The 15,015-nt window shown below is 34.6% G+C and overlaps 2 protein-coding genes across 2 annotated transcripts; one reads left to right on the top strand and one right to left on the bottom strand.

Moving 5' to 3' along the window:
- Window positions 1-483: 483 nt before the first annotated feature.
- On the bottom strand, window positions 484-5,486 carry LOC109075405 (uncharacterized protein C1orf232-like). Its single transcript, XM_042741776.1, has 4 exons — window positions 5,110-5,486; window positions 2,386-2,463; window positions 2,036-2,139; window positions 484-1,147 (listed from the first exon to the last, which is right to left on the bottom strand). The coding sequence occupies exons 1-4, from the start codon at window positions 5,188-5,190 to the stop codon at window positions 796-798; spliced, it is 615 nt and encodes a 204-aa protein (XP_042597710.1). The 5' UTR covers window positions 5,191-5,486; the 3' UTR covers window positions 484-795.
- A 5,487-nt stretch (window positions 5,487-10,973) lies between these two features.
- Window positions 10,974-13,861, top strand: LOC109060065 (leukocyte elastase inhibitor-like). The gene is made up of 8 exons (XM_042741771.1): window positions 10,974-11,059; window positions 11,167-11,343; window positions 11,821-11,976; window positions 12,112-12,267; window positions 12,355-12,472; window positions 12,672-12,814; window positions 12,927-13,094; window positions 13,407-13,861. Exons 2-8 carry the CDS (start codon window positions 11,176-11,178, stop codon window positions 13,803-13,805), a joined length of 1,308 nt encoding a protein of 435 aa, XP_042597705.1. The 5' UTR covers window positions 10,974-11,059; window positions 11,167-11,175; the 3' UTR covers window positions 13,806-13,861.
- Window positions 13,862-15,015: the final 1,154 nt, after the last annotated feature.

The following is a 15,015-nucleotide window of genomic DNA, read 5'->3' as shown; positions in this document are numbered from 1 at the left end:
TGTGTAAGAAGTGTGTAATTTATGAACTACAAAAATAATGACGATTCAGTATTTTAGCATTAAAAATGGTTGCTAGGGTGTTGCTAAGCTGTTCTGGGGTGCGTTTCCCAAAACCATAGTTGCTATCCTGGGAAATTGCATTGCAACCAACAAAGTTGCTAACTTAGTTAGCAACTATGGTTTTGGGAAACGCACCCCTGGCTGGTTGCAAGGGTATTTCTAGGCATTATTACTAAAACTAACCTTCTTTCTAAGAAACTATTATCACTTAACAACACATAATTATTTTATTTTAATGATAATTTTTGACAAATATTCTCGGGTTAGAAATTTTTCCATTGAGCTATATATATATATATATATATATATATATATATATATATATATATATATATATATATATATATATATATATATTAAATGAAGTCTATATATTAACACTTTATTCTCATACTTCCCTGATTTTTTATAGCTTTTTTTTTTTTTTTTTTTGAAGTGTGAAGTGAAGTGTGTGATTTCTTCTGCACCAAATGGAGTTGCAAAAATATAGATTATTCAGTATTTTATCACTAAAAATTACACACATCACCTTTACTGAACAGACGTTTCCCGTCACCAGCAGTTTCCACATTAATGCAAACCAGTTCAAGCCCAGAGAGGCCACAGTGTGGGTCACGGTCGATGCTTTTAAAGGGGTTTGGTGAAATGCGATCACCGTACATCTGTGTGATAAGGCTCATATGAAGCACTGTGGCCCCTGTGGTCTGAACTGTGATAACCGGCTCTCTCTGTTGGCTAGTTACTCTTGGCCATGCTTTTGGTCTTCAGCTCAGCCAGTTTGCTGGTGACAAAGTTCCACTTGAAGGCCGGTGTGTCTTCACTCTCTTCTCCGAGCGTGGCGTATTTAGAGAAGCTGTTTCCCGTACCGCTGTCGCCCGCCTCGGCCTCCTGCCCGATCTGGTTTTCTCCGTCTTCTGCTCTCGCCCCACTCTCGCTTCCTACCTCTTCATTGCCGTCACCTCCTGCCTCCGCAGCCTCCGCTTGCCTCATCGCAGCAGCTTGGTGCCACTTAGTCGCAAAGTTATCCCAGAATCCAGTGCTGCGCTTGTTGGGTCGAGGAGGCTCTTCTGGCTTCACTGCCAGTGGACTGGAAAGACAATAAAGGCAACTTGGGATTACATTTATTTTGACCTACTAAATGTTTTTGCAAGAAACATGTTCAAGTAAATATATACATACAGTAAAGACATTTACAATTCTGATTCAAATAAATGCTGTCCTTATGATTGTTTTATTAATCAAATAATTTGTTTTTGCAAGAAATATATTCAGTACTGTTCGAAAAATTGGGGTTAGTAATATATTTTTTAAGAAAATAATACTTTTATTCAGCAAGGATGCATTTCATTGATCAAAGTGAGAGTAAAGACATTTATAATGTTACACAAGATTTCGATTTCAAATAAAGGCTGTTCTTTTTATTCATCAAAGAATCCTGAAAAAATCTAATATATCACAGATTCCAAAAAAAAAAAAAAAAAAAAAAAAAAATTCCGCAGTGCAGCTGTTTTCAACATTGATAATAATCAGAAATATTTCTTGAGCAGCAAATCAGCATATTAGAATGATTTCTGAAGATCATGTGACACTGAAGACTGGAGTAATGATGCTGAAAATACAGCTGCACATCACAGAAATAAATTACATTTTATAATTTATTCAAAGAGAAAACAGATATTTCAAATTGTAATGATATTTAGCAATATTTGCTGTATTTTTAATTAAATATACTGTATGCAGGAGAGACTTCTTTCAAAAACAAACAAACAAAAAAGTATCTTACAGACCCCGAACATTAGAACAATAATTAAAATCTTAAAAATATAAGTAAATGACGGATCATTTTCAGCTCCTAACAGTGTGAAATGGTGCTTATATATTTTCTGAGTTGTAATGTAGAACAATCGGTGACTAAAACATTTGGTCAACATGCTTTCCCAATAGAAAAATGAACTAAATGCATCAGAAGACTCACTGATCTGCTGCCGGCTGATTGTCTGCCTCCAGAAGCTGGTGTTCGTCATCCTTGGTGAATAGAGACGAAACACTTTTCCAACCTTTAGCTCCGGCTCCCTGCATCTGAGCAATGAACATCAGTATGTCTAAATGTTAAACTGACATGAAATTTCAAGCAGTTTCAGAAGTGACATATTATAACTGATCCAAAAAAACTGTATGACAACTTTTTTGTTAAACATTTGTGGATATATTACAAGCACACTTTTACAGTTTGCAGTAGTTCTTTTTTTTTTCTTTTCAAAGCTATCAGAATCTACATTTCATTTAATGAAATAATTATTAAGAATATTTATTTTCCAGGTTTACTCTCTTGGCCAGCTGTGTCATTGCATTGGGTCCTTCGTCAGGCTGGATAGGCGTAATATCTTCAGCAGCATCAGTGACCTTCACAGACAAGCATTCATCAAAGAGAAAGTTATAATGAGAAGTGAGAGGTAAAAATAAATAGTAGATAAAGTGAGTTACAGAAGGAGAAATTATATTACAATATTTGTACACTGAAAAATACAAAAGAAAAAAAGTTTTACCACCACTAAATCTAAAACACATTGATTTGTAAAAAAAAAAAAAATACAAAAAAAAAAAACAGTTTATGTTAAATCAGGTTAACAAAATAGCTCTTTAATGTAATAAATGCAAGTTTTTAGCTCTTTTTCCAGATAAAACTAGCTTACATAGAATACGTACATGAATAGGATGAAAATTAATATTTTGTCTCCCTCATGTGGTTTGTAGCGAAACTACATCAAGGTAATTTTAACGCGAGTGTGAATGGTGTGAAACAGTTTTCAGACAAATACGTCAGAGCAGCACCACAGGCCTACCCTTAAGAAAAAGAAGTTTATTCAAGTTTGCTATTAGTATACTTCTTTTAAACTAAAAATAGGAAAGTATGCTTTAAGTTTACTTTTTATTTACTTCTCAGATATGGGCTTTATGTACTTCTCAGAAATATACTTAAAATGACATTGAAGTATACTTGACTTATACTTACAAAAAGTCTAAATATACTTGAACTTTACTTAAGTATACTTAATAAAATAAACTTGAAGTATACTACTTTTTGGTAAGGGTATTTAACTTCTGATAGGAATGAAAATGAAGCTGTGAAGTACTGAAGTATTGTAGGCCTACTGACTCTTCAGCTGATGAAACGTCTTTCTGGATAAAACTGTAACTAGACAAGAACTCTACAAAACAACTTTGAAGTGCCATTGTAAAGACTACGGGTGTTTACCTGTCACTGCTTTCAACTAAAAACAGAAAACGTGCATTTTGGACTTTAATTTATAGGACAACTGCATTTGGGGGCCTGCAAGTGCAAGTTTTTTTTTTTTTTAACCTGACTAAGTTCTATTGCCTGTCTAAAACCATCAAACTAGTTACCACTGTAAACCTGTCTGGTGGCCAGATTAAGACAAGCAAACCAATTTAGGCTGGTTCAAAATAATAAACATGTAAATACAAAAATTAATGGCATATAATTTGAAATGGTAAAAACCACATTTAGAGCTATTCCAATCTTGTATTTACTATGCATAAATTGAGTCATGACTGAAAGAAAGGGGGGAAACGTGCATGAAGTGTTTATCTAGCAGGCTGTGGAAACTGTGCAAGTTCACTGGTAAGCGAGAGGTCACATAGAATCTGCCAACAAGCCCAACACACCCAAGTGTATGCTATCCGTCTCAAATCATTCGCTGGAATGCCATCCTATTCCTATCACCCCTGTAGATCCAGTTACAGGCCTTTGAAAGTGGGTCAAGGTTTCCCTTGATCGGATACATGAAAGAATATTTAAAACACTTGAATGCATCCTGACACTCAAAATTGCATTCATTAGGTTTTTAAAAACACATACTCTAGCCAATTAACACTTGAACAGGAACAAAAGAAAAAGTGTCCCTTTAAAGGTTCAGATGAGAATCCTACTGTTACACTTAGCACTCAATGCACTTAAAATCTGATATTATTTCTAAGGGTACACATTATTTCTAAGGGTTTCCAAAATGTTGTTTTTGCAGTGATGACCTAAAAGAACCATTTTGAAGAACATTTTAAAAATCTAAATGTAACAAACCTTTTCTGCATTTGAAAGGTTCCATGGATGTTCAAGGTTCTTCATAGAACCATTGTTGCCAATAAAGAACCTTCATTTTTTTTTAGAGTGTAAAGTTAGGAGAAACTATTAAATACTGATAGCATGCATGCATATTCAGGTGATCAGAGGCCAGATACTAGACTGATATACTGGTCAGGCAGAATAAATTATATTATGCATATTAATTAAAACTGTATTATGTAATAGCGCCATTTTATTCACCACTTTCTATATATTGGGGTCATCATTTGTCATTGAAAAATTCATTTTGGTCTGTGTAAGTGTTTGCCATTGTATAATAGTTGAAGTGTTGTACTTTCTTCATTTAAATGATTGGAGTACTTAAAAGGTTGCTCTCTCATTCTTGGCCGAAGAAACACACTCAAATATAGGCCTAAATTTAACATTTATGCATGTGAAAATTTCCATCTATTAATAAACTGCATGTGTTTAAATGCACAATAAACAGGTTTATATATTTATCATCAATAAATCCAGTTAGTTTCAATCTCATACATTAAGTAACTCACCTTAACGAACTATATATTGTGTGTTCCACAACTATTTTAACAATATTCATACTTTTAAACTTTTTTTCCACTTTTTTTTAATTTAATTTTCATTTATGAATCTTTTTTACTTTTCTACTTAACAGATTTATGCAGATTTTTTTTTTAAATGACTATTTAATTAAAACCAAGTGGATGCAAATAGTTAATGCTGAGATTTTTTGAGAGATCTTACCTGTTTCTGTCAAATATGCATTAGTTTATTAGTTTCTGTTAAAACTCTGTAATTCAAATTGATGGAAATGTTGTATGCAAACAAATCAAATAAGTCTTAAATTGATATATGTTTTTCAAATGCATGTTCACTCTTATCAGCCCATGTAGACTGTTTAGTGTTGTTCTCAGGTTCAGTGTATTTACCTCTTCCACCGTGTCTTCCTCCATCTCCGGGTTGAGGGTCTTCATGACCTTACTCTTATAGACTTTCCACAGGGGATTCATGACGTACGCCTTCAAAAGATCCTCAGATGTGTGCAAAATTCATAAAAGAGTCCAAGGTATCTCTACGCCACCATCAACAAACTCCCAGCCTTAGTTTAGATCTCAGCCTTTAACAATACTCCTGTTCCATCAGTAAGAGACAGTCAGTTTTCAGTGCAAAATGAAAACCAGCTTCTCCTCATTGTCTTTATGCGACACTTTATATGAAAAGAAAAACTTGGGCAGCTGGTCGAGTCCTTGAATTCAGTGTGAAGTAGATGAAAGAGGCAGTTTCGGCAGTGAAACACACACACACACACACTGTGACACGGATCAAAAGCCCAGCATCGGTTACCTGGAAACAGGTGTTGGTTTCCTACTGAATATTTCAAGCAGCTCCGCTAATAGTTGAGCTTCATTGTTGGCTGCTTTAAGAAGAGCAGGCCGTGTAACATTAACCCCACAGAATCAACATACAGAAGCCATGTTTCAATGGCCAATAAGGTCAGATCTTCACAGTGACAATGTGCTATTTATGATATTATTATTTAAAGTATTCAATAATTGTTTTCTGAAAACACCAAAACAGGTGTGCGGTTTTGAATGTACCTGTTTTGTTAATGCATTTTTTTAATGGCATTTTAAATTATACATTTCTTTCATTAATAATTATTTCTTTCATTAAAAAATTAAATATTAATAAATCCCATGATAGTATATAAATAATACTAAAATAACTGATTGTCAATGGTAATCCCTTTAAAAATGTTTATTACTGTAATACATTTTCTTTATTTTAATCATCATAAATTAGAGGCAGAATAAGAAATGATATTAAAATATTAAACAATTTAAATAAAATACCTATTTTATTTAAATTAAATAAATATCTTTTTTTGTTTGTTTTTTGTTTTTTACTTCACAGTAAAGAGAATTATGTCTTTGTGACATTATTTTAATGCAAAAAAAAAAAAAAAAATCCTGATGGTCCTACAAATCCATTTTACAATTGTGACCCTGGAGCACTAAAGCAGTCTTAAGTCACTGGAGTATATTTTTAACAATAGCCAAAAAAATAAAAATAAAAAATAAATAAAAATAAAAACCTTGTATGGGTCAAAATTATCGATTTCTCTTTTATGCCAAAAATCATTAGGATATTAAGTAAAGATCATGTTCCATGAAGATATTTTGTAAATTTCCTACTGTAAATATATCAAAACTTAATTTTTGATTAGATTAGTATGCATTGTTAAGAATTCATTTGGACACTTTAAAGGCGATTTTCTAAGTATTTAGATTTTTTTGCACCCTCAGATTCCAGATTTTCAAATCGTTTTATCTCGGCCAAATATTGTCCTAATAAACCATACATCAATGGAAAGCTTATTTAATCATCTTTCATATGATCTATCTATCTATCTATCTATCTATCTATCTATCTATCTATCTATCTATCTATCTATCTATCTATCTATCTATCTATCTATCTATCTATCTATCTATCTATCGTTATAATAAAAAACAACTGGCCACAGATCAGTACACAAACATTTGAGAAAGTCTAAAATTATTACAGCAATAGTAATAATTATATTCTATGAATAGTACTTTTATTCTTTGTGTTTATTTTTTTTTTTTTAGAAAAGCCTTTTTAGGGACCTGAGATGCAAATTAGCTTATACTCTCTATGTGCAACACATATTTTCCAGTTTTGAGTGGGATAATGTTTTTTTGTACTGTCCCTATACAAATAAAGTTCTAAAAAAAAAACAAAAAAAAAAAAAAAACATAGCAGCAGTGATGGCAACGAGCAGTGTTTAAAGCTGACTGTCCACCTGTGTGTTTTCACTAACCTGTGCTTTCATAATACAGGCCTGTGCATGTCAGTCACAGAATAATTGAATGATAATGTTTGTTGTGTAATTTCACCTGACACATTAGTTTCCTGTAGATTGTTTCTTTTTGTTAACCTGATCTGAAGTTGCCAGGGCAATATATGGAGACAGACATTATTAAAAATGTATGAGGTGTCACGTATACCTTTGGAACATTTGTGGTGGTTGCTGGTATCTATATACTGGAGGATGATTTAGAGCTTTTTAGTTTACTATTTATAGAGTTTACTATTTAGTTTACAATTTATGAAGTTAGGCCTATATCTGAACCTGCAGCTCGAGTCTCAAACCACTTCACTGCCATAATGTGACTTCGTCATTTTCTTTAAATGCAAGCCAGATTGTTTAAGGTTTGAAACCAGTAGGTTTAACTTTTAGGCAGCATGAGTTAAAAACATTGAATTTTAGAAAGACACACCTGGAAGATCTCTCAGCGCTCTTGATGTGCTGCATTGAGTTTCACTGGTTTCGATTATTCAGAGGGCACAGCTATTCATGCCTGGGAACCAAATCCTCCTCCTGGCCCAACCAGATCAACCAATCAGAACAACAGCCCAGAAATGACTACAAGCTATGGTGAACATGTGATAATCAAATGATCGGCATGCCAACTTACATTTGCTTGTTGTTACAAACCAGTTTGTTTGATTTATTTAAATTAATAGTTCAAAAAATGATGATTTTTTTATTAAGTAGTAGTCGTCATGAGGTCATAGATGTTGTTGATTTTTTTTTTTCTTCAGATGATTTGTTGACCAATAAATCCTCTGCAGTGAATGGGTGCCGTCAGCATGCGAGTCCAAACAACTGATAAAATCTTCAGAAGTAATCCACATGACTCCAGCCCGTCAGTTAACATCTTGTGAAATGAAAAGCTGCATGTTTCTACAAACAAATGCATAATTCAAACTGGTGCTTCTGGCTAAAATATGAGTCCCTAATCCATAATAACGCTTCCTCCAGTGAAAAAGTGGTTTTGTATGAATAAGGAGAGAAATATATACAGATCAAGCACCATTAACAAGCCAAAACAGCTCTAAACAAATATGTGTGTGGATTTTGATGTGAAAGACAACAGGAGATGGACTTTTTCACTGGAGGAACTGTTGTTATGGATTATGGACTTGTATTTTAGCAGAAAGCAACAGTTTGAAGTTAAATATGCTTTAATGATGGATTTGTTTCTTACAACACGCAGCTTTATGCTTCAGAAGATGTTAATTTTGCATATTTCTTTCTTGATTCAGATGAGATGACTTTTTCACTTGAAGAAGCATTATTATGGATTATGGACTTGTATTTTAACCTGAAACAATGTTCGCTGATGGACTGCAGTGGTGTGGATTACTTGTGGATTATTGTGATGTTTTTATCAGCTGTTTGGACTCTCATTCTGACGGCACCCATTCACTGCAGAGCATCCATTGTTGAGCAAGTGATGCAATGCTAAATTTCTACAAATCTAGTCAGATGAAGAAACAAACTCATCTACATCTTGGATGGCCTGAGGATAAATACATTTTCAGCAAATTCTAATTTTTGGGTGAACTATTCCTTTAAATTAATTATTCACCCAAACATTACAAATATGTCTTTTAAATTGTGTATGGGTTATGTGTGGGTATTGTACAGTACAGTTGTGAAAAATCCTCTAACATACAATGAAGTCATTTTGTAAATTTCCCAACTGGGGTGTTTGGAAACTAATGTCATTGCCCTACAGTTTACAGGTGGGGCCCTAGAAACATGGCATGAGTTTACAAAAACATCTTACTGACAGGACTGAGCATGACTTATGATCAGAAACAACATGATCTGACAGCCCTGACATCATATTATGCCCGTTTATGTCATCCACTAAAACTTTCCAATCTCTTATGGGTTCGCAAGGTGCTAAAGAGAGCAACATGACTGAAGAAGGACAAAACCTAAAACCTTATCAAAGAATGTTTTGTAATGTCAAAATTTCAACTATTTGACTTCAAATCAAAGCTACTGGCACAAATCCTGTAAAGCGTGGTGATGACAACATCGTGTTTGCAAACCTAAATGTGAACTTATAGTATCACCCACAATGACTCAACTGTTCAGTTGGTTTCATTTGATTCATTTTACCTTTATTTAAACAAGTAACTTCAGAACATGACTCTTATTTACAATGACACCCTGGCTGAGAATGCCATGGGAAAAGCCCTTTTAACTTGAGAAATTAATATTCATGAATAAAACAATGCTTTAGTGGAAAAAAGCAATGCTAGATTGAAATGATAAACCTTCAATATTTAATTACAATTTCTGTTCTGTACTTTTTTGTGTGTAATGAGCAGTTGCCTGGCTAATCTTCATATTATTTCAAGTTATTTATATTTTCTCACCTTTATGAGTAAAATAAAAGGACTACTCACATTTTATCTGACTTAAAAATAAATCTAAATCAATAATGAGAGTCGGATCACAGAAATCACACTTGCGATAGCATTCCTTATGATTTACATTGCTGTGCCAAATACGCATTATTTAATTTTTTATTACATTTTTTCTTTCCTGTCTGTGACCCATCAGATAAATAAGAAAATATAAATATATAGAAAAAAGAATTCAAAATATTAATAAATCCTATAATAGTATATAAATAATACTAAATAAACTCTGATTCTCAATGGTAATCCTTTTTAGACTTTTTTATTACTATAATAGAATTGTTTTTTTAATGACCATAAATTAAAAGTAGTACAACTGATATCATGTTATGTAAACATTAAACAATTTAAATAAAACATCATAAATATCTTTGTTTTTTCACTTAACAGTAAATAGAATTTGAGGTAAATTATGTCTTTGAGACATTACTCTAAAGTAAAAAAAATCCTAATGGTAATAAAATATGTATTTCCTTTATGATTTCCTTTACTGTATCTTTCCTAGAATTATGATACATATTTAGAATCATATCCCACAGATAAACCGTTTTAAATATTGTTTAGAAAAATAACAATTTTTAAACAGACTACTTGCTGTGTGTGTGGTGATTATGATTATGATTATTTTTTTTTTATTTATTTTTTTATGGGGATTTTAAAAGTCACAGTGACATACTTCCAATTCTCATCAGCTCATTATTGTACACAATTATGATTACATAATTTTCTTCCTTGCATTCAGGATTGTTTTTTCAGCTTTGCACTTCTATTTCCCAAGGTTGATTTTTATTTAAAACAATTCATACTTTTTTATTCGAAGGTCACATTACTGTCCTGAGAACATTTTTCCCTGCCTTTCATATTAGTTTTTGTTTGTTCGTTTGTTTTACTAATTTTAAAATGCCATTAATCTGTAGATTTTATGGTTTTATTCTCATCCTAAACCTAGACTTGCTAGACCAAATAATCTATAACCTTACAAAAAGAGGCAAACTCATTTTCGAAAATTTGTCAGATTTTACACAAATTATGACTGTCTTGCAATCATTTACACCAATATTTTGCCCCAATAATGTTTTTGTTTGTTTGCTTCAATCATCGGGGCAGAGCTTTAGATGTGATCAAGGAATATTTAATTGTGCATCATTTCTTATCATTATACCAAAAGTGTGAAAATAGCCTGTGGGTTTTTTTTTTTTGTTTTTTTGTTATCAATGCGAAAAAAGAACCAGTCAGATAAAATGAACACAACACTGGCTGTGAGGTTGAGCAAAAGGCAATTTTTTAATGACAGCTCTGTAGAGTAAAGCATAATACATCACACAAATTGTTGGTTTTGTCAGTGTCAGATGTGTATAAATTTACAAGTAACAGAAACAAGAATTTAATTACAGGGTTTTTATTTTCAGTCTTCCAAGAGGGCTGGGTTTAGATTAAAGCCTGGGCAGGTTTATAGCATGAGGCATCGTTTAGTTGAAAGACGCCCATAACAGACAATTCATTCACCTCAGACAGGAGGGAAAACTGCTAATTATTCTAGTTACAGCTTTTGTTAAACGCTGTTTGTTAGAGGTACTTTTATGTCTGTCATTTAAATAGAACCACCAGATTTTAGATATTTGTGTGCAACGATGAAGAAGATAATACTGTTATTTAAACTATTGCTATTTCTCACTCAGCTTGTGAAAATGGAACCTTTGTCTTCGGCAAACACACAGTTTTCTCTAAACCTGTTCAAGAAGATCAGCGGAGGAAACGCATCAGGAAATGTGTTCTACTCTCCGATCAGCATCTCCTCGGCTCTGGCCATGGTGTCGCTCGGAGCAAAAGGAAACACAGCGACGCAGATGTTTAAGGTGATCTCACATTTATGCTTTTTAAAGGCCAGTTGTTTTACCTTTAATCTACATGACAGAAGTGACATTTTTTGTTCCAATTCTGCATTCATCCAAATGGAATTCAGGAATTTAAATTAAAAGGAATTCTCAATTCCATGGAATGCTGCCACATTACTGCTCTCAGAAGTGAGTAATGTGGGATGTTTCCTGGGATAATGAGCTTTGTGCTTGTACAGACAAGACTATTGTGGTCTAATGTTGCAGTTTCACTTAAAGTGCAGGACACAGAAAAAGATGGTTACTCTTGGGTTTCAGAAATGCTCAGTCTGTGTCTTTTCAGCTGAATAAATAACAGTATAGTGCTAATGTGTGTGGAGTAAATCAGTATGGTGTATGATGCACTATTTTAAGCAATGCATTCATAATAGATGTTGAATTTATCAGAATAGTGAGGTTGACTTTATTAATTTTATAAAAAAAAAAAAATCTGTGTAGGTTTTGGGCTTTACCAATACTGCAAAGCCTGATGCTGCGACTCCAGTTCCTCATCAACAAGCTCAGAAGCCCCAGATTGCCTGCGGTGTCAAGGGTCAACATGAACCATCAATGACGCAACAAACCCAGAAGTCTGAGCTACCTCCCCAACTCAAGGTTTAATATGAGTATTTTCAACACTAACAAACAATAATCTCATGACTCATGATTTAATGACAGCTGTATTTGCCAAATTGGTGCATGTAGATTTTAGGCTCATCTATTTAAATTTGATATTACTGATGCAAACAGAAATCTCCTGCTCAGTCAACACCTGGACAAAAGACTGAGGACCAAATTCATTCCAGCTTCAACAAGCTCATGAGTGAACTGAAGAAACCTGGTGCCCCGTATATGTTGAGTCTTGCCAACCGTCTCTACGGAGAGCAATCCTACCAGTTTGTTGAGGTAAGACTCAAAGCATGTAATTCAATGTCCTGGAAATGTTCCCAACATTAATTCCATTTGCACGCCAATCGATTTGCTATGTTACAGAAATTCCTTAATGATGCAAAAAGATACTATGAAGCCGGACTGGAGGAGGTGGACTTCAAGAAGAAATCAGACGCTGCACGTGTCGACATCAACAAATGGGTGGAGAAAAACACTCAAGGTGAAGACCAGCAATTATAATTTTAGTCTTAGCTATTTCATGTTTTTGGCAGCACTATAGATACAGCAGAAATGGCAATGTTTGGCTACATGGGCTCTTGAATTGAGCTATATAGTTATTTAAAAAAGATTAAAAGATCAAACCAACCAGGCCAGTTCAAACCAATGCTCAAAGTTGACAATGCACAATTGTATTTCAGGAAAGATCAAGGACTTGCTCTCACAGGGAGCAATCGATGCGATGACGAGACTGGTCTTGGTGAACGCCATCTACTTCAAGGGGAACTGGGTGAAGAAATTCCCAAAAGATGCCACCAGAGATGGACAGTTCAAGCTGAACAAGGTGAGATTTCGTGTTCTTATTTTCTTTTTGAAATACAGTAGTTTAAGTTGCTCGTGCAGTAACAGTCATGAAATATAAGGAGTTGTGATGTGTTTCCATTAATGCTTGGCAGACTCAAACTAAACCAGTGAAGATGATGCAACAGAAGGCGCAGTTTCCTCTGGCCTTAATCCCAGAGATGGACAGTCAGGTTCTGGAGCTGCCGTATGTTGGGAAGAATCTGAGTATGTTGATCATCCTTCCTAGTGAGATTCAAGATGAAACCACAGGCCTTCAGCAGGTGAGACAGCACAGATTATACTCCTAAAAATTAAGGTTCCAAAAGGGGGTTTTCGCTGCGAAGTCATAAAAAAACCAGCTTGGGTTCCCTAAATAACATTTCAGGGAACAACGTTTTAATAATCTAAAGAACCTTTTGTGGAATGAAATGGTTCCATGGATGTTAAAGGTTCTTCACCGAACCATCAATGCAAATAACCAGAGTGAATGTGGTTTGTTGTTTCATTATATGTGAACAGCAAATACATGTGCAGAGTTCTTAGTACTCATGTGGTTTTAAAAAATATTCATACCATTTGTATGTCTTATCCAGCTTGAAAAGGCAGTGACCTATGAGAAGCTGATGGAGTGGACCAAACCCAGCAAGATGCGTCAACAAGAAGTTGAAGTATTTCTGCCCAGATTCAAGATGGAGGAAACCTATGACATGAAGAGTCTTCTGATCAGCATGGGAATGGAGGATGTGTTTGATGGGCAGAAGGTGAATCTTTCAGGCATGTCGCCCAGCAATGATCTGGTGCTGACGAAGGTGATTCATAAAGCCTTTGTTGAAGTAAACGAGGAAGGAACCGAAGCGGCTGCGGCCACCGGCGTCGTCGTCGCCAATCGTTCATTTGCACAGATGTTTATTGCAGACCATCCCTTCCTTTTCTTCATCCGTCATAATCCCTCCAATAGCATTCTGTTTTATGGACGCTTCTGTTCTCCTTGACGATGGTAATGATGCAGTGATAATTCTAATTGTATGTGTTCCTCTGATAAATAAAGTCTTTTAAATAATTGAAAACAATTTATTAATAATGTCTGTATGCATTTACTTTCACAGCACTAACTCTTGTGTTCTGACACAAAACAGGCAACAGAATTTAAAACAAATAGATAGATAGATAGTCTTTAAAAATTTTATTGGCTAGATATTTTTCTTTACAACTGAAATTATAAACTAAGATTCTTATTTGCAACAATACATTAGCTAAAATTGGTGTTTAAATGTTGGAATAAAAATTATGAATATTCATTTCTCCAACATGACAGGCTTTTACACTGTTTTCATTCATACATTGAACAAAATTATAAACGCAACATTTTTGTTTTTGCCCCCATTTTTCATGAGCTGAACTCAAAGATCTGAGATTTTTGTATGTACACAAAAGGCCTATTTCTCTTAAAAATTGTTCACAAATCTGTCTAAATCTGTGTTAGTGAGCACTTCTCCTTTGCCGAGATAATCCATCCAACTCACAGGTGTGGCCTATCAAGATGCTGATTAGACAGCATGATTATTGCACATGTGTGCCTTAGGCTGGCCACAATAAAAGGCCACTCTAAAATGTGCAGTTTTACTGTATTTTAACCAGTCAGTATCTGGTGTGACCACCATTTGCCTCACGCATTGCAACACATCTCCTTCGCATAGAGTTGATCAGGTTGTTGATTGTGGCCTGTGGGATGTTGGTCCACGCCTCTTCACTGTCTGTGCGAAGTTGCTGGATATTGCCAGGAACTGGAACACGCTGTCGTATACGCCGATCCAGAGCATCCCAAACATGCTCAATGGGTGACATGTCCTGTGAGTATGCTGGCCATGCAAGAACTGGGATGTTTTCAGCTTCCAGGAATTGTGTACAGATCCTTGCAACATGGGGCCGTGCATTATCATGCTGCAACATGAGGTGATGGAGATGGAGGTGATGAGGTGTTTAGAACATGCAACCACAATAAAGGGAAAAACTTGTGACTTGACAGTTGTCCACAAGACGATCATCGACACCCTCCACAAGGAGGGTAAGTCACAGAAGGTCATTGCTGAAAGGGCTGGCTGTTCACAGAGTGCTGATTCGAAATATATTCATAGGAAGTTGACAGGAAGGAAAAAGTGTGGTAGGAAAAGGTGCACAAGCAAAAGGAATGACCACAGCCTT

This window comes from Cyprinus carpio, chromosome B16, assembly GCF_018340385.1.
Source record: "Cyprinus carpio isolate SPL01 chromosome B16, ASM1834038v1, whole genome shotgun sequence".
NCBI classification, from domain to species: Eukaryota; Metazoa; Chordata; class Actinopteri; order Cypriniformes; family Cyprinidae; genus Cyprinus; species Cyprinus carpio.
This window is presented reverse-complemented; position numbering and strand designations above follow the sequence as displayed.